Source organism: Aedes albopictus, chromosome 1, assembly GCF_035046485.1.
Source record: "Aedes albopictus strain Foshan chromosome 1, AalbF5, whole genome shotgun sequence".
Classification (NCBI taxonomy): domain Eukaryota; kingdom Metazoa; phylum Arthropoda; class Insecta; order Diptera; family Culicidae; genus Aedes; species Aedes albopictus.
The window spans coordinates 321906309-321927201 of NC_085136.1; the positions used below are offsets into that span (position 1 = coordinate 321906309).

The 20893-nt window shown below is 38.3% G+C and overlaps 1 protein-coding gene across 4 annotated transcripts in view; it reads right to left on the reverse strand.

Moving 5' to 3' along the window:
• LOC109406630 (uncharacterized) overlaps positions 1-20893 on the reverse strand; it is a 688592-nt gene that overhangs the window by 156138 nt on the left and 511561 nt on the right. For all 4 annotated transcript variants that reach the window (XM_062847228.1, XM_062847227.1, XM_062847225.1 and 1 more), the window contains one exon: positions 271-483. In XM_062847228.1, the coding sequence (XP_062703212.1) occupies positions 271-483 (213 nt within the window). The remainder of the gene's footprint in view (positions 1-270; positions 484-20893) is intronic.

Genomic DNA, 20893 nt, shown 5'->3' on the forward strand with positions numbered 1-20893 from the left:
GAATCCTGAGCAGGATTCTCCCAGAATCCTGAGCAGGATTCTCCCAGATTCGCTCAGAATCCTGGTATCCCTGATTGGCTTCAACCAGAATTCATGAAAGAACACCCCAGAGGAAGTCATGGAGGAATTCCTTAGAGGAATTTCTATTACAATTCGTAAAAATAACACTGGAAGAATTCCTGGAGGAACTCCTGGGTGATCAAGAACACAATGAATTCTATGCACCATTTACATTTCAGCCCACTCCCTGCCATCGTCGTCGATACTCACGGTGCACTTGAATGGAGACCTCCTTCGACAGCGGCTGTATCAGCTTGGACACGGCTGCCTTGCAGCGAAACTTCGCTCCGTACAGCTCCCGGGTGACCGTCCCGAGGAACAGCTGGTTGACCATGGCTGCGGCGCCATCGATGGCGGACGGATGACTGGTGCCGGATATTTCCTTATCGCTGTGCCACCAGGACACCCGCGGCGGTGGGCGACCTGCAAATGAGAGCAAGAAGAAGAAGAACGTGGTTATGTCAAGTGTTACTTGGGCGGTGCGAACGTGTTAGTCAGTTCTTGAATATTCAATCAGATTGCCGCAATCGCGTCGTCGTTTATCCTAAGTACATCCGATGAAGCAGGTTCACTTACTGCTGCTCACCCCCCGCTTAAGTAAATTCCGTGGAATAAAATTTAATTTTGCTCATATATCATTCATGAACGGAGGCTGTCGCAGTGCTTCCTGCGACGGTGATGACGATGACGATGGCGACGAACAATAATGCTCAAATGGCGGAAAATATTGACACCCTTAGAGTAGACCACCACCTACACAGATTTTATTGGTTGATTTCGAGAAAAACAACTTGCAAAATAAAGTAAGAAAAACGAAAAATGAGAAAACAAGGATGGAAACAAATATGAAAGCGAAGTAAACTAGAAAATAGTATGAAATATGAATAACAAACACAAATAATAGCAAAAATGACGTAAGAAACGAGACTGAAGAAAACCATTCAATCCAACAATAGCATGGAAAGTACGGCCCAAGGTACGGCCCTACTATCCATCCGTGCAATCCCATATCTTGTTGAAAGTAAAATCTTTCAATAATAAAAATGCCAGAAAGACCTTTTTGCAGCCATGAATATAAAGTGATTCGTTTTCTTCCTCTCCCCGTATTCCAACGACAATCGCTCAATTTTCCCCATCCCCAAACGAACAGTCGGAAAAACTGCAACAAAGCTTTCGTCATCATCATCCTTCGACGATCTCCTCTGACCTCTCCCGCACACCACGAGTTTCGCAACAACGTTGGAAGACTGCTGTCAATCCATCCTAAACCTAATACATAATCAGTAACATCATTTCGAAGCGGGTGCTTGGAGCAGCCCAAATGGGACTACTGTTCGACTGTCGTCCTCCGTGCCCATGTCCCTGTTGTCGGCGCTCACAAACACAACATGTAGGTATCAACCGACCGCGCCGCATCTGATCCGAAGTCAACTCAGTCCGCGTCAATGTCGGAGGCGATTGTTGTTGTTTGGTTGGTTGACTTCCAGGAAACTTATTTGCTTCTTTTCGTCTGGTTTAAATAAATAATCAGCCTTTTTTTCTGGCGGGGATGACGACGACGATGACGACGATGACGACGATGGAGACAATTCTGCAGTATTTGCTGCTGCTTTTGGGAAATATCATTCCATTTTGGTTTATGACGGAATAACCGTTGATGCGGCGGAAGATAAAGATCGGTTGCGCCCGAGATGCGAGATTGCTTGTGGAAGTTCGAGATTTCTGATTGTTTGATTCAAAAATATTATGTTGAAGCTAGGACTAGCACTTTTAATGATGAGCATGAGCATAAATAACCGCAATTTCTGGTTCTATTTTAACCTAAACCAACGCAAATTACACTAGAAAGCAAAAGATGAAGTAAGTAAAGTAGCTGACAGTAATTCCAGCCAAATCAGCACTGGTCATATTCTTACAGACATTGAGTAAGATGAACAATGTAAGTTAGCCGTACGTTGTTTCGTTAATTTTGATTTATTTTTCAAACCAAAATATGGAACAAGCTCACCTATTCCATGTTGATGTTCATTTAGTATGCCACGCTGAATTTAATAATTATTCTCAAAATCATCGCTTCCTATATCTATCACATTGCACGTCACACATTGGATTACCAACTCACCCTCTTCCCATTATATAAGCGTGATGTGGACTCAATGGAATGCCCAAATTTATGACAATAAAGTTGACGTTAGATAACCTTCAGCAGAACCAACAAATGGAGCGTAGATGTAGTTTACCGCCGACAATGTACATCTTCTACAACTCGAAACATTATCAAGTCAATAACGGTGCCTGTTACGCCCTTACCGATCATCAATAAAGAGAAGGAATGCTACTGTTGAAATTGGTGTAATGACAGTAACTAAGGCAGCGACACCCAAGCGGTATTCAAGGCCCATTCTAGAGGTGTTAAAGGATGTTCCAGGATCATATCTACGGACATCATTGAGAGCATTTCAGGGGAGAACTGAATGCCTTAAAACCAACTGTAGCGTCCCTTAAACTCTCTTTCGACACCTCAAAATGCCATCGAAAACCCCCTATGGTTCTCTTGAAACCCTCCAAAACCCCCTAAAATGCCCCTGAGTTTTTCTGTAACGCCCCTGAAACTCCTTTAAATGGCTCCAAAATCAACCTGAAATCCCCAAAAAACCCCACCCCCCTTTATTCTTCTGAAACCAGCTGAACATCGTCTATAACTCTTGTACCGACTTTTCGAATTTTCTAAGTGGAATACCAGAATAGTAGAATGAGTGTAATCAGTTTGTAATTTGTACACTGAAATCAAAATTTATGCATGTTATTTATATATACTTTTAATTTATGCACCTTTTTTACGCCCTGCATAAAAAGAGCTTACTCAGAACCAATTTTGTGCATAAGAATATTTAATAATTACGGTAACTATTGCAACGGTGGCCAGGGAGTGTTTATAGGGATGAGCAAATGGAAGTGACAGGGGAGTTCCAGGGGGTCCTAAAGGGTTTCCGCGGGATACCAGTAGATCTCCAGGGGGGGGGGGGGGTTTCGGGTGTTTCCGAGGGTCTCACGTGCGTTACATGAGGTCCAAGTGGGTCTTAGAGGGATTCGGAGACGTTAGGCAGGCGTTTTTGGAGGTTCAGATGCGTTGCATTGGGTCCGAGGGGATTTTACAGGGCGCGGCAGGAAAAAATGCGAAAAGTTCAAGGCGCTATTACACACTGAATATAGGATATATATGACTATTTTTTAAATGACAATGTATCAGTCAACGTCTATATTCTAGCACTACAAAATAAAAATTAACATATTTGATTTTTAACATGTGATAATGTAAGCCTAAAAAGTTGGTATCAAAAAACTGCGCGCCCAATGCACAGTGGTCCACGAACCAGATTTACGAGGAAAGATGCATGTAGCGCCTTCAAATGATTTTTTAGACAAATATGGTCTTCTACAAAGTTGTTGCTAATAATAAGGCCCTCTTTCCAATGTACATGAAAATTAGGGTGGTCCATATTTTCTAAGAAATTAGAAACCAAACTTTTTTATTTGCAAGAATAGCTATATACATTCTTTGGAAAAGTTATAGATCTATCAATTTTGAGCAAGTTTGCTTAAGACAGCTTTTTTGTAGCTTGAAAATTGACCGATCTAGAGATATTTTTCTGAATTAGCTTAGGGTGATTCAAGAAAAACAGGTTTTCTGACTTTAACTTTTTCAGTTTCAATTTCTCATCAAAATCGCCCAAGAAACACTTGTAGAGCGTTTGAAAACGCGTCGTTTCGTGCGCTGAGACGATCGTTATCTCTCTTGGTTCAAAAGTTTTGAGTGTTTTTCTTCAAAAATCATGGTTTATTCAAAAGGCGATATTACGGATTGGGGCAAAGATAAAAAATATCTTTTTCCATCATTCAAAAGAAGAAACATTGTTATAAAACATATCAAAAAATTAGAGAGGTGTTATTTTTGTAACTCAAGTAAAAAATACTTGAAAAGTGCCTATTTTTCCTAGAAAATCATCAATATCTTTTGAACGGAATGACGTAGCAACATTCTCAGCGCACGAAAATGTGCGTCTTTGGCAGCTCTAAAAGTGGTTCTTTGACGATTTTGATGAGAAAATTGAAACAAAAAAGTTAGAGCGATAAAACGATTTGTTCTAGCGTCACCCTATGAAAACTATGGGAAAATGCTCAAAATTTGGGCAAAACAGTTTTTTTGCTTAATTTTTTTCATTTAAATTTTCTCATCAAAGTCGTCAAAGAACCACTTTTAGAGCTTCCAAAAATGCACATTTTCGTGCGCTGAGAATGTTGCTACGTCACTCCGTTCAAAAGATATTGATGATTTTCTAGGAAAAATAGGCACTTTTCAAGTATTTTTACTTGAGTTACAAAAATAATACCTCTCTTATTTTTTGATATGTTTTATAACAATGTTTCTTCTTTTGAATGATGGAAAAAGATATTTTTTATCTTTGCCCCAATCCGTAATATCGCCTTTTGAATAAACCATGATTTTTGAAGAAAAACACTCAAAACTTTTGAACCAAGAGAGATAACGATCGTCTCAGCGCACGAAACGACGCGTTTTCAAACGCTCTACAAGTGTTTCTTGGGCGACTTTGATGAGAAATTGAAACTGAAAAAGTTAAAGTCAGAAAACCTGTTTTTCTTGAATCACCCTAAGCTAATTCAGAAAAATATCTCTAGATCGGTCAATTTTCAAGCTACAAAAAAGCTGTCTTCAGCAAACTTGCTCAAAATTGATAGATCTATATCTCTCCCAAAGAATGTATATAGCTATTCTTGCAAATAAAAAAGTTTGGTTTCTAATTTCTTAGAAAATATGGACCACCCTAATTTTTATGTACATTGGAAAGAGGGCCTTATTATTAGCAACAACTTTGTAGAAGTCCATATTTGTCTAAAAAATCATTTGAAGGCGCTACATGCATCTTTCCTCGTAAATCTGGTTCGTGGACCATTGTGCAATGGTCATTAGACAAAATGGCTATAATAGTAAAAATAGCTTCAATTCGATGAAAAACCAAGCCATATTAGTCCAGAGCCATGTAGTTTCACATACCAGATGAAATAAATACGGTATATAAGATAATAATGTAGAGATAATTAAAAGTTTTGTTTTATCAGGTATGAAATTTAGCGACCTGTGTGCTTTTCAGTGGTTTGAAAATGTTGATGGTCTTCAGCTTCCGGTGCCGTCTTGTAAAGATTTGTGCCCAAGAAGTGATTTTTTAAAATAACTGTTCAGAAAATTAGCCTGTTAGAGATCATGGAACGTTGAAACATAGATTAGTTAACGTCAAATGGAGGAAAATGAGGTTTGAAGTTGAAAAACACTTTCGCATTTTTTTCCTGCCGCATACTGTAGAGGGATTTTGGAGGCATTTCAGAAAGTCTCAGAGCATTTTTGGCGGGTTTGAGAGGCCTTACGTAGGCGTTTTCGGGAGTTTCGGAGGGTCTCATGGTGTAACATGGGTTCCGAGAGGATTTTGGGGGATTTTAGAGGCATTTCAGGCAGTTTTTAGAGCATTTTCTACGAGATTCAGACGTGTTGCGGAGGGGTTTTTGGGGGTTTCGGAGCGTCTTAGGTGCGTTTTACGGGGTCCGAGGGGGTTTGAGGGGTGTTTTGGTGGCATTTCAGGATGTTTCAGAACTTTTCGGCGGGATTCAGAGGCATTACAGAAGCGTTACGGAGGAGTTTTAGGGAGTTTCTGAGCGTCTCAGGTGCGTTAAATGAGGTTTGAGGGGGTTTTAGGAGGATCTTTGAGGCGTTTAAGGAAGTTGCAGAGGATTTTCAGGGATCCCATCTCAAAGTCGCATAAAAACGCCATCAAAATCTGACAGATGGCCCTTAAAAGGCACCTCAAATCCCCTGAAAAAACGCCCTGAAACGCCCTTGAAGCCCTTTGGAACCCCCTTTACTGGGCCCTCTGAAACCCTTAGCTCCGCCTCAAATTCCCGGGAGCAATACCTGTTCTCACGAACTAGATTCCCTCATTAAAGCCCTTACTTAATTTATGCACAAATTTCACCCATTTCATGCTTTTTTAAATTTATGTACATTTTTAATTTATGCACCCCCAGCCATGAACATAAATTGAAGTTTTAGTGTACAGGGTGGAATTAAAAGGTACAAACTGATTAAACTCATTCGAAGTCTGAAACTTATTGAAATGGCTCCAAAACCCCATGAGACCTCCTGTAATGCAACTACAATTCACCAAAAACCCTCAAAACTCCCTTGAAACCCCATGTTACGTCCTCTAATACCTGTTTGAAATTCTCCGAAAACCTCTGAAATGCCTCTATAGAAACCCTCTCAAACCCCCTGAACCACCCCTGAAATCCACTGAGAAACCTCTCTAATGCCTCTTAAAGTCCCCAAAACCTTCTACACCTCGAACCCTAAAAACCCTGGGAAACCTGGGGCATTGAAGGTGTGTATAAGGGGTTTCTGAGGACTTCAGGGGGTTCAGATGACTCTGTAATCCAAATGAAAGCGTTTGTTATCTTTCGAGAAGTTTTCAAATGCTTCTGAAACTACCCTTAAACCTCCATGCCACAACCTGAAACACCTCCCTGAAACTTCCTGCCCATCTTGTTCGTCCCCATCACAAACTCCTAGAAGTGAAACGTGCTCTTACGTACTAAATTTCATCATTTGAAGTATAAAGTTAATTTATGCATAAAAGTCTCTCTTTTGCCCTGTTTTAACTTTCAACCCCATCCCATCCCGATCAGAAAGGCATAACAAAATTATAACCGATTGAGTTATTTATTTCAAAAAATTTTCATAACAGAATGAGTTATAAAATTCGCCGGTTAGGTGTTAAAATAACAAAAATTATAACAAAAATTGCTCTAGCCATAACATAATTATAACAGGTCTTGATACAATTTTAACAAATTTATAACAACGTGAGATATAATAAATCTTGGAATGATCGAAAAATTATAACACATGTTGTTATAAATTAGATATAAATATATTGGGTAAAAATTGAGTTGGGTAAATTTTAACTCATTTTTTGGTTAATTTTTATTAAGAGTGTTATTTATTTTTAGCGAAAAGTTTTTTGTATAAAAAACTTGCCCCACTTAGTATGTAAAAAACCCACACCCAGACGGGAATCGAACCAAGGACGCCAGCCTTCAACTACATTCCGGCGCCTTTATCCATGAGGCCATTGCAGCACTTGAAGTGAGGGGAGGTTTAAGATCAAGTGGTTCTTCGTTTTGGTGGCTGGTCTTTAAATAGACTCGTTTGTCCAACGCACAGGCGAGGGAAACTATGACGTCACATAAAAGTATTCTTGATACAATTGATCGCAATTACGTCATCTTAGGATATAATAACAAAAGTGGATATAATTTAGTTACAATTGTAACTCAAGAATGTGCTCTGCATTTTAGCATGTTTTGTCTCGTGATTCAGACCAGAAATAAATGTCGTATCTTCTTTAAAGTGGTAAAGATAGTCAATGGCTCTCAGACATTGAAAAGAGTGGTACAGTAATGTTCCGATTTTATCACCCCCTTTCCATAAATGTTTTCAAACACTGTAAAAATCTATATGCGTTTTCAATATTTTGAACGTTGGAAAGCACGCCTGCTGTTGCCTGCTGGGAAGCTGGAGGATCACTGTTAAAGTTTCTCCAGTTCGATGAAAATCGATAACTAATTAATTAGCCGTCCGATTTCAAAGCGGTCTTCGGCAAAGTTGTAGCTAATAAAGTTGCCTATGAGTATCAGGGTTCAATTAATCATCTTAGACAGTTGGGAAAATGTTACGGTCGATTGAATGAAAAACGTCGTTTTCCCGTAGTAATTCCCATATAAACTTTGAAGGGCTTGTGCAGTCTCAATTTTCAACCAAATTAGCTCAAATTTTGGGAGGAGACATAGATTCTGGTTACAAATCGAATAAGCGGTGTGGAGCAAAAACGATTTTTTGAACCACGCTAATCTACATGTTTGCAGATGATCAGCAGCTGTATTTCTACTGAACTTTAATTGTATGGCATATATTTAAGTCATGTTATTTTACAACGAACATTCACGATAAAATAATAGCATGAAACCAGCTCACCCATTTATGCGAATATGGCTTTGTTGCTGCCGAACCACCGCACACTACTCTATCAAAGTTTCTAATGGTAAACGATTGCAAAAATTATTACATCAGTTTGATTTCAGTAGAGATTTTGTATCATTGCTTTAATCCTATTTGAATACCGCTCTCAAATTGTAAGTGGATGTTAAACGAAATCATTCAAACATGATCAGTGGAGGATTGTGACACTTAAAACTTATTACAGGAATGTTGACAGTTTCGATGAAAATCATCCTTTTCAAATCCCTTTTGATGCCTCACTTATCATATAGATTGGAATTAATATTAAACGCTTCTGTAGCTGCATATAATTATTTGAGATGTGTCTAGATACTCTAGTACTACTAGTAGCACTCGTGTCCTGAATAAAGGTAGCCAATATCAGTGGAGCACGCTTAATTTTTTTAGCACTAATATATGTGTAACCCTAATAGACCAAATCCGTGGCGCTCAACGAGTGACTAAGACTTACATAGATCGAAAATCAGCTCGAACAACCACTTACGCGAATATTTTGCAATAATTTCGGCATGGGAACCACGTTTGGTTTACAAATCACCTTGGAATACCAAAACATGTTGGTATTTGACAAAAATTGACGACAAACATGCCTAAAGGTCCAATCTGCAAAAGAGAGGCTCTCTTTGTTCTGATTCTCATTAAATTATCACGATGTCACATTTTTACAATTTGTTATGTGTAGATCAAAAAAGGGTTGCTTTATCTACCTTCTGACATGAGAAAAATCCAAATTCATAAATACAAGTACGTTGTAATCAAAATAGAGGAGACTTAAAGAGAGTCTCTCATCTGCAGATAACCCCTATAGGCATGTTTGTCGTCAAATGGGAGCGTACGAGTAATTTTGAAATTTGTGTAAATGTTAATCGTTCAATGAATGCCATGCAAAAGTGTAAACATTGGTTCTCCGTGAGGAGTAGTGGCTGGCCCATATAGCCACAGCTGTAAGGGCGTGGGTAGGGTATCCAGCAAGACCACGCTGGGTGCGAAGAGTTCGATTTCCGGTGGGTCCAGGAACTTTGCATAAAGGAAATTTTCTTGCCTTCCTTGGGCATAGAGTATCTTCGTGCCTGCTGCACGATGCACACATGCAAAATGGTCATTGGCAGCGGCAGCTCTCAGTTAATAACTTAAGCTGAGAAGCTGGATTTGACCCAGTGGGGGCGTTACGTCAAGACGAAGAATTAGTATGGGAGTGAAGAGTATGGCTGTACCCCACAGAGCGGCGAAATTGCGCACCAAACACCACCTGTAGCATATTCATTTGACATACACTTCATTTTCAAAACTATAACTGAGTTTGTTATAATGTTGATATAAAGATGATCAACATGAATTTATTTTGATTATAACTGATCTTGTTATAATTCTGATATAATTATATCAGGTTTTCAGATCAATTCTTTCAAATATATCTAAATATAACAAACGTTGATATATATATCAACCGTTGATATAATTTTGTTACATTTTTGTTATGCCTTTCTGATCGGGATGGCATAGAAAGAGACGGGCTTAGCGGTCTAGTGCAGCGTTTCTCAAACTATGGGTCGCGACCCACTGGTGGGTCGCGGGCTAATTTTGGGTGGGTCGCGAAGGCTTGGGCGAACTTAAATAAATGTCTTAATTAACTTATGTCAAATGACATTGTAAGCCATTTTCAAATTTACAAAATAATCTCTTGGAAAATTGGCAGAATTTCATCTAGAAATAAAGTTATATGCTTATTTTTAATTATATTCAAACTTTTGAATTAGTCTGGAGTATCTTGAATATTGCAACTACGATCTGCATTCTGAAATCAATTCTTAAAGATTCTGGTGAATTTTATAATTGATTTACTTGTGTTGAATGAAAAATGAGTTCAAGTTGTTGATTGTAGTTTGTATTTTCAGTAAAAACCTCTCATGACAAAGAGAACAAAACTGCCGAAAACACTCAATTTCCCCTAGTTGAAAAGTGATCCCAATCAAATAGAATTTAAATGAGTGTGGACAAAGGATCTGACTAGAATAAAAGAATTCAGCACTACTATAATTTTCCTGACGTTTACCCACTCGTTATAAATATAGAATAGCATTCTCAACCCGATATGTTAGGTGGATTTCAATTTCACATGAGAAAGTATGATGGATAATGCTTGACTTTGTTTCCGTTCATTTGAAAGGATGTTTTTTTTAGTTATGTAGAAGCAAACAATTGGCACTAATGCTTCAAAGACATTATATATATTCTATGTTTTCTTTATTTTAAAATTGTGTGTTAGTATACCTAAAATCTGTGTTTTTCTGTTGTGTTTCATTGAGTCAGACTTGTTAAATATGTTTAAGAAAACTTATTTCACATTCTCAAGACAAACATTTTGTTAAAACTGATCACTTAATATAAAAAAAATGAGATGAGCACTACGGAACGTTAATTAATCAAAATTTATAAAAACGATGAAATGTAAATTTTTGAAAAATAAATCCACATTTTATAAAATGACGTATGTTAAGAAAATACATGATGGTGGGTCGCAAAATTCTTCAGTAATCAGAAGTGGGTCGCAAGCTGGTTATCGCTTCTGATTCAGACGCAGATGGTCTTGGGTTCAATTACTGGCTCGTCCTTTTACTCATATTTTGTATCTTTCTATCTACTTTCTGTCTGTTCTGTATACATCTCATGTTCATTCGTATGTTCGTAGCCATCGCTAGAATTAGAAACGGATTGGAAAAGCCGTTTCCCCTCTATCATATAATGCGTACAAAGAGCGAACTGTGCCGGTTCACAGTAATCTTCACACAATCTATCATTTTACGCCTGGCATCCACGCACTAAAACGTGAACCCTGTGCCAAAAATAAATACATATCACCAATAATCCACCATCGCATGATTCAACGGCAACAAGCAACAAGCAGAGGGCTCATATTAGGGTACATGCTACCACAGACAAACAGACGTACTTAACACTCTTAAAAATGGCTTGGCACATGCATTTAACGATCAATTCAAATTCCATTTGATTTCCGCGATCCTTCCACCAGAGGCGCTTTGACGTTTGCCATTTTAAACGTTACTGAATGATGTAATTAAAAATTACAGGCGATTTATATAGTAGTGTGCGTGTTAGACAAACGTCATATCGAAATCCATCATGGCAGTAGTGTGCTCATGAAAAACACACCGGGCAAAAGTTTTTGATGAATTTCCTCTAAGAGCTACATCTGTTTGTCTGTGGTGGCACCTTACTAAGCATACATGCTCCCATTTGTTATTATTTTTATTAACTTTATTACGGAGATTTCAGCCCGAGGCTAGTTCATCTCCATAGTCTCATTATTAAAACAAAAGATTGAAACAGTGTTTTGTGCCAAAATCGCTTGTTTTAAAATAAGTAGAATTTAATAGAGAAAGATTACTAATGACTTTGTGATTCTTTTTCGATGAAAATCCATTTTTTGAAAGAAAAATATCAATTTTGATTAAATGATTGTTCAGAAATTAGCTTGGAAAGCTGTCTTCCATGATTACTACAAGGATCTATTCCGAATTTATTTCCAGGATTCCCATAATTTCCCCTGGGAACAATTCTACGATTTCATACAAATTTTTTGCCCAAACTCTACCCGGAACCACTACTCCACAGTGATTTATTTTGCCGATTTCGTACGCTTTTTTAATAACTTATGAACCGTTAATTTTTGCGATATAGTTTCTTCGGAGAAGTTTCTACATAAACAAAGCGCATCTTTTAACAGTTGGATGATCAATCCACCTTTAAGTGAGATGGTAAAAATATTTTTTCAAAAAATGCAGATAGACGTTCGATGTCTTCGGAAAAGTTGTGCAAAATGCAATTTTGAACAACTTTGTCAAGAATGTCATAATGCTAAATCTCATACTTTACGAGAGATATTGCGTTGTATGTGCATGACCCCTAGAAAACATATATTTCATCATAACTTTTTAACGGATTTTTTTACATTTTTTGCGCCTTCTACAAAGTTGTTTGGAATGTAAAAATACATGTTTTTGCAGAATATCTTAAAACGCTAGCTTTTGAAATAACAAAATTATTTACAAATTACTGATTTTTATAGGGTAACTTTGAACTTGTCTAACTGCTTTCGGAGCAAAATGGCACAGAGAACCGTTTCGAATAATGAAACAACTATGTTTCTACTATATGAAAATGATATAAACTTGTGTATGCAAGTGTATGCTTTATGTGTTACGTATGGTAAAAAAAACAAACAATAATCAAATATTGAAATCTGAGTATTCTTTCTTGAATTCATACCGGTACTTTTCCAGGATGTCTCCTTTTATTTCACCAGGAATTGTTCAAGATATAGTTTCTTTGATAATTTCCAACTGTTTTTTTTTTTTTTTGAATTTCTACTTTCCAGATGTTTGTCCGGAATCGCTCACAGAGTTCCTCGCGATTTTATGGGGTTCCAGTTCTTCCCCCTCATGCTTTCCCCCAAAGCATTATCCTGGGATTACTCCCAGTGATTTGCGGGATTTCTACACGAGCTTATCCAGGGTTTTTTTTTTCATAAATGCTTTCAAAACATCTGCTGGGATTCCTCCGAGGATTGCTGCCAAAGTTTAATTCCAAATTTTTCTGGCAGTGCCTCCTTGAACACACCTCTTATAGTTCTCTTTGTTTAAGGGAATTGCTGTCAGAGTTTCTCCAATGTTAAATTCCCAGGATTTCTCTCGTTGGTTCTACTGGGAGTACAATTAGGTATTTTCCTGGTATTCGCTTCATTTTTTTTGCTTGGAATGCTTCCTTCTTGAATTCATCGCGGGACTTTTAGCACTCTTTTCTTACTTTCTCCTTGTATTTTTCTAGGATTTTTCCACAGAGGTTCTACCTGAATTCCTGTAAAAGTCCCCTCCACGATACAGGTTTGATTTTCGCTTTTTTCCAGAATTTCATACACGGTAAAACTCTGCACGCTCGATTCAAGGGAAAAAACCCTCACCTATTCAACATCCCAAGCAACATGATCAGAAATACTTTTCCTTTAAATTCGCAATGCTGTCAATGTTAATTTGAGAACCAAAATAAACCCATCGGAGAAATCAGCGGAAAATCACTTCGATTCACACTACTGTACAAAGCAGTACGATCCAAAGTGAAAAGCTGTTGATTTGATAATGACTGCTTTGGGTACGAAAGTAAACATAGATGACAGGTGGTAGAAAGTATTCTGCTTTGATTCGCAACAAACCAGCAGATGTGAAGTAGTGTAGTGGCAGCACAGATGGTCATGACTCTCAAGGTCCTGGTATCGAATCTGGGTGCGAGAAACATTTTTTTTGAATTCTTGTTTTGGAATCAAAACATTGTCAATAACGAATTGAAGTGAAGTTCCATCAATATTGAAGAGGCATCGGATGTTCTTTTCCAACTGATATTCGATTGGTATCGAATGAATTGAACAGTAAGTGCGAATCCAACTACCAATCAGTTTACATCAGCGTGTAGATTTTTTACCGTGTAGTCTACACATATACAGTCATCACTTGGAAGAATCTTGGAAAATGATAGATTCGACTGCTTATATCATTTTCTTTGTCATTATCAATGCTTGCAGTGAAGCATTAAAAGTATTGAAGCGGTCAGACTTACTGTGCAGCGAAATATTAAATTGAAACCATAAAACGGAGACATCTCGTGCCAACCACTCCGTATAGTAAATAGTATAGAAGTTAAGCAAAAACGATGAGAGTGACGTTGCTAAGAAAGTTAATGTCACTCCATCTGGGCTCCTCGTCCTCGGGTGGAACAAAGGATTTTCCCCCATATGCCATTGCTCGATCTCTGAAACGAGATAGAATATTGTGATCCCTTCCCCAGTTGTACTAAGAAAATTAAATTGGGGCCCGTGGCGTAGTTGGTCACACGTTCGCTTCATATGCGGATGGTCATGGGTTTGATTCCCAGCCCCGGCACTTGCAATTTTTCGTCAGTTGCTTTTCCCCCGAGAGCAACTGACACTGACCCTCTTCTGAGCCCCATGGCTCAAACGGACCCGGATACCTGGACATCGGCGAACTGCTACTCATAATGGACCCCCAATCGGACTGGAAAGGAACAACGGCCATCTATCATCATCCTTGTGCTCATCATTCTACTAGGTATAAAGTAGAAAAAGTGAAAGCAGCAGAAAGGCAACCAGTTCGATAAAGTAGAATAGAATATAGGCGCTATACAAAAAGTGCAGCTGTCAATTGAAATTGCTCACGTAGTGCCCCAGTGGACAATAGAGCTATAAATTAGGTTAAGTGATTAAAAAAGAAAATTAAATTGCAAGTGTAGTAGGGGAAGGTGGGGTAATATGCCAACCCCCCCCCCCCCCAAGCAAACGTGGCTAAATTACTAAGATTAAAATGATTTTATGGGTGTCTTGCATTTTGAAAGTTAGTTTACTTATTTGACTAAGAGTGGCCAACTTTTGGTTTGCGTGATATCAATTTTACCGAATAAAATTACAAATTTAAAAAAGTGTTACGTTTTGGGTACTGAAAAACTGCTGGGGGCAAAACGCACCGCGAGGTGGGGCAATACGACCTATGGTATTTTCCGCTACGAATTCTAATAAAATACCAGGCGGCTCCATCTTACTATTTACGGTAGCGAATGGAAGGTGCAGGAGGCGGATGGTAGTTAAAAGGATGATTCCACATAATCAGCACGCAATGATTGTATAACATTTCGCCGAAAACCATTTCGCGGAATTCCTTTTCGCGGTGTAACATTTCGTGGAATGACATTTGGCGGAATGAATCATTTCGCGGAATGCACCGTTTCGCCGAAAACCATTTGGCGGAATGTACCATTTCGCGGAAAATCGTTAATAAGAGCAAACAATTTAATTTATCGAGAGACAACATCATAATGAGATTCAAAATTCAAATCAGCACATGAAAAATGGAATACTTCATATCAAAAATTCATTTTTGTAGCAGTATACTTTGAAAGAACAGCCTATGTATGAAAGAAGGAAAATTCTCTGGTAATATTAATTTAGCAGGTATGCCAAAATAAGTATAATGCATACAATTTATGAAAGAACAGTTTTGACCAGAAGAAGGAAAAGTTTCGTATTGAACATAGCATATCTGTTAAAACAGCGTTTGTTTGAAAGATGGAAAAACCATATATAATACAAAAATAAGATTTTTTCTAATATCTATTACAACAGTTTGAGTTAGCTAGAACATACAAACAATAAATAAATGAGAAATCTGGTAAAGTTATCACTAAGGAGTGTTACTTGGCTTAAGGGTTACGCGGTCACACTGTTTACAAATAGCATCATTTTGGCATATTTACAATGCTTTCAATCGATAAAGGTGAAAGTGTTGAAGCTGATAAGCAGATTCAGTTCCTGAATTATGATTCTGGGTCATTAGACCGAAGGAGATTACACTGAATGGACGTTGGGCCGAACAATCATTGGGCTGAATAGATGTTAGATCAATAAGATAATAGGCGTCGAAAGATCTAAAGAACATATCTCCCACAGAGTTAGCTATAACACTGCCAATAGATAACTCCAGTGCAACTTGAATGAACAGCCCTTGTTTTAAAGAAGGATAAATCTCTAACGTCAGCAGCCTGGCCACCAAAAAACTCACCAGCAGTGTTACCACAGACAAACAGACGTCTCACTCTACTCACTTCTCATCGTTTCCTTTTTTAACGGATTATTCAAATATTCTGTAGTTCGCAAATCGCTTGCTTATGGCGGTTGCATCGTTTTTACTCCTGTTTGACGTTTACTAACTACCGCCATCTACTCAGTGGGTTTGCGAACCACAGCATAATCTACATTAGGCGATTATGTTTTCGTGACGATGATTTTTATCGCATTTTGTTCCAAGTGATACATCTGTTGTCTGTAGTGTTACTCTAAAGATCACCCCATTTTTGACAGAATGAAAAATCTCAGATAAGTTATAAGTTCGGTCACTAGCCAACATTTTTAACAGTAAACTTGAAAAAACAGCCTATTACACTAGTTTACAGTATTTTTGAACTCGGTAAGCTGATAATCATTTTTGGTGTAGAATCATGCCCTGAGTTCGAAAACGCGAAGGAAAAAAATTACAGTAGACCGGAAATTTTTTCGACTTTTCATACAAGGTTAATGATTTGAAATCGATTTTTGTTCTATTTTTAAGCAACGTCGCTCACTTCACACATCTCATTCTTCGTAAGCAATGCTCCGATTGAGCTGAATTTTTTACTGTAACTTGCCTACATATGATATCTAAAATAAACGTTGAGAAAGAATTTTTAGATTGTTTATTTCTTATTGAAAAAAATACATTTCTTCAAATATTTTTGGAAATTTGGCTAAAATTTAAGCAGATCGTCCCTAAAACTCGCCAGTATCTTGAATTTCATCAATTTGACGCAAAACCTGCATTCAGATGATCAAATGGTATTGTATTCAGCTTTCAATTTCTGGAAAAAGATTTGAAATTGGTTGAACAAAACGCAAGATATTTGAATTTTAGTAAATTCCATATTTTTAAAAGTTGTAAAACTCGATATTGAGCTAAAACTCAAAAACTGCTCTACTTTAAATTTTTTAAAGCACGGTTTCGAAATCAGCACTATATTGAGCTTCAAAAATTTTGGTCGTTGGCAGAAGTTCACGACTTTCATTTTATTTTGTAAACTAGTGTTATCAAAAGAAGGTCAAATCTCCTATAGAGATATCAATTTGATCATTAAAAACTACACACCACATGAACAGTAGGCCTGTCCACCTTTTCAAAAATGTTCTCTGATTCTCAAGTCCACCCCCATATTTTGATTGGCATCCTAAAAGAAGTAACTGGTCAAAATTTTAGCCAAATCCATTGAAATTAAGAGGTGCATCAAATCAATTTTGTGTTTTTCGACTATTTTTGAACTTCAAAAAATCATAACTACACTAAAACTTGTCAAAAAATAATTCTTTCGGCAGAAATTGAAAGCTATACTTGTTTGCTACAACTTCTCTGAACAACGTGTGTTAATAAAATTGAAGGAAACATGTGTAATTATCACATTTGTTATCAGAAAAACCTAAAAAAGTTGATTTTTTGATAGATTATGTTCTGGAACACCCTAATATACGTAATAAGTTGGATATTTTAAAACGGGATCATATACTCTCATGTTATGTGGTTATTTGCTTCTTTGACATCAATGCTATAGGAATTGAGCAAAAATTATTAAAATTCGGGAAAGCCAAAGACGTCCCAAAAACTAGCTTTTTGGAGACAATCACGCTGTGGCGCGAAATTGTACTGAACATAGTAGCTATGCTTTTTTGTAGTTTGCCTTGGCTACCCCTACCACGGGTGATAACAAACAAGCGTAATGGCAGGTGTTGGCTATTATATCAGTGCTGACGCGATGCCACTTTTTGCGCGCCAAAGCGTGACTGCACCCGAAAAGCTAGTTTTTAGGCCACATTTGGCTTTCACGAATATTAGTAATTTTTGCTCAACTCCTACAGCATTGGCGTCAAAGAAGCAAATAACCATAAAACATTAGAGAATATGATGCCGTTTTGGAAAATCCAACTTATTACGTTTATTAGGGTGTTCCAGAACGAAATCTATCAAAAAATTAACTTTTTAAGGTTTTTCTGATTACAAATGTGATAATTACACATGTTTTCTTCAATTTTATTGGCACACGTTGTTCGGAGAAAATTTAGCAAAATAGTATAACTTTCTGTTTCTGCCGAAAGAATTATGTTTTGACAAGTTTTAGTGTAGTTATGATTTTTTGAAGTTCAAAAATAGACGAAAAACACAAAATTGATTTGATGCTCCTCTTAATTTCAATGGATTTGGCTGAAATTTTCACCAGTTACTTCATTTAGGATGCCAATCAAAATATGGGGGTGGACTTGAGAATCAGAGAACATTTTTGAAAAGATGGACAGGCCTAATGAACAGCCTTTGAAGAGAAGAAGGTAAATGATGAAAAATTTAACAATTGGGTTGTTTAGTGAATAAAATATTGCTATTTTCTATAGCCTAATCGAAAGAGCTCATTTTTCTGAGTATAACGTAATTTTATTGGATTTCAATACCTTTGTTTTGATGGTTTAATTGACAAAACCGTTTTAATTTTCGTGGATAGAATGACAGTTCAATCGATAAAGTGACATTTCGACCCGAACAAAAAAATTTCCCCATACAAACTTTAAATGCATTTTAAAAATAGTTCCCGGGCTCCAAAAAATAATGAAATTTTGGATTTTGAGTAATTTTTGGGTGGACAATCCGATTATGAAATAATCTGGATACCCCTAAAGAACCCAATTCAGTCGGCAATCAACAACGTTACTGGAAAGAACAGACTTGTTTTAAGGAAATCAAAAACTCTGAAAGAGTTAGCAATATAAGCGCTTGAAAGTACAACTTTTGTGACAACGATGGCTTGTTGGTTATTGCGCCAAGTCTATTTGGCCGCATTTCCATTTGACCTAAAGACATTCGGCCGAATGGCTTTTGGCCTGACGTTTAGAACTCTCAAGAACAGCCTACGAATCAAAGAAGGAAAATTTTTGTCCACAAAAGTAACAGATTTAACATCAATTAGTACAATCGTAGAGATGAGGTGATTATGATTGCGCATGAATCGGTGATGGATCTAGTAAAGTTTAGCAGAGAAAATAATGTGTTATTCCATTATTATTTGCAAAGTATTACATTCCGCGAAATGGTATTCCGCGAAACAGTACATTCCGCGAAAAGTCGTTCCGCGAAATGGTATTCGGTGAAATGGTGTATTCCGCGAAATGTTACACCGCGAAAAAAAATTCCGCGAAATGGTTTTCGGTGAAATGGTATACAACCGCACGCAATCGCTTATATCTTTCAAATGTGGAAAACCATCGTTTTCCACGCTTTTCATTCGAATATTCTTGGCACTCTTGGAGTTGTCCGGCTCAATTTTCCGTCTAGTTTGCTTGCATCCGACGGAACTTCGTTTATATAATGAAATAGCGTTAGGGCGTTTTGCCTCGGGGGTGCGTTTACCCCAGGTTCCCCTTAATTGTACACCAAATGATCCTTTTACCTTACAGCGTGAAACAAGCTGTGCTGTACAGAAAGGTGAAAACTTTTTTCACTTGATGATGATTTTTTTCTCTTGTGGGAATTCACTTCAAACTTTCTCATCGCCTTTCTTAGAGACAATATTTTTAAATAAATGTAACCTAAATCACGAAACACTTCGGTGACAGCTCTGCGTGATCATATCAAAACCAGCGCTGCTATTGGTCGTGACCTTCTGAGATTCCCCCCATAAATTCTTCTTGGGATTCCTCCAGGAGTTTCGAGATTCCTTCGCGAGCTTCAAGATATGGAGGAATCGCAGAGAGAACTCAAAGGAAAATTTGAAAAAGTGGAATCCTGGAAGAAACTCCTTGAGAAATCCTAGAAGAACAGCTCGAGAAATTCCAGATGAAACTCAGCACTTTTGGAGTAATCTCAGAAGGTACTCCTGGATGAATGTTTAAATTGAGGGATTTTAAATGAAAGCCCCCTGAGAAATCCTGGAAGGATCTCTTTCTTGAGGAATCTCAGGTTTTCCTTCAGGTTTTTTTTTCGAAATTTCTTCTGAAAATCCTTCCGGAATTTACCAAGTAATTTGATCCAAAATACGGGCTGCAAAACGGTGAGTCGATAAGGACAGCGTCCAATATAGCTCTGGTCCTCACAAGTTCCTACCTCATGCTTCCACGGGTCAAACGATGACAAAGACCGCCAGCTAAGAGTTGTGTGCTTAGCTGGTAGCGCAGCCTGGGCACTGTTGTCCTTCTGACTTCAGCTAGATTGAGGATGTACGATCCGAGTGTCTGTTCACCAAGGAGGTGCGGCTCAAACAGCGTCTGTTCTGGCATCCAGCGGCTGAGTAAGAAACGCTGCACCACGCCCAGCTAGATCCAAGGTGGTAGCCCCATCAGCGTGGTCGTCCCAGTGTTGGTTGGGACGTTAAACAGAACTGGCACGATGGCCCTCCGGCGAGACAGGAGTGTTGGCGTAGACCCAATAAGCCACCCGTAAATATCCCCATTGCGAATAACATAGGAGAAAATACGACTCGATACAATCGGCAAGGACCCACGCGACGAAATAAGGACTACGATTGGAAACTTGGAACATGGAATTGCAAGTCACTAGGTTTCGCAGGATGTGACAGGATAATCTACGACGAACTACATCCCCGCAACTTCGACATCGTGGCGTTGCAGGAACTTTGTTGGACTGGACAGAAAGTGTGGAAAAGCGGGCATCGAGCGGCTACCTTCTACCAAAGCTGTGGCACCACCAATGAACTGGGAACAGGATTTATAGTGTTGGGCAAGATGCGACAACGTGTGATCGGGTGGCAGCCGATCAACGCAAGGATGTGCATGTTAAGAGTTAAGGGCCGTTTCTTCAACTACAGCATCATCAACGTCCACTGTCCACACGAAGGGAGACCCGATGACGAGAAAGAAGCGTTCTACGCGCAGTTAGAGCAAACATACGATGGGTGCTCGCCGCGTGACGTGAAAATCGTTGTCGGCGACATGAACGCGCAGGTAGGAAGGGAGGAAATGTACAGACCGGTAATCGGGCGAAACAGCCTGCACGCCGTATCGAATGATAACGGCCAGCGATGCGT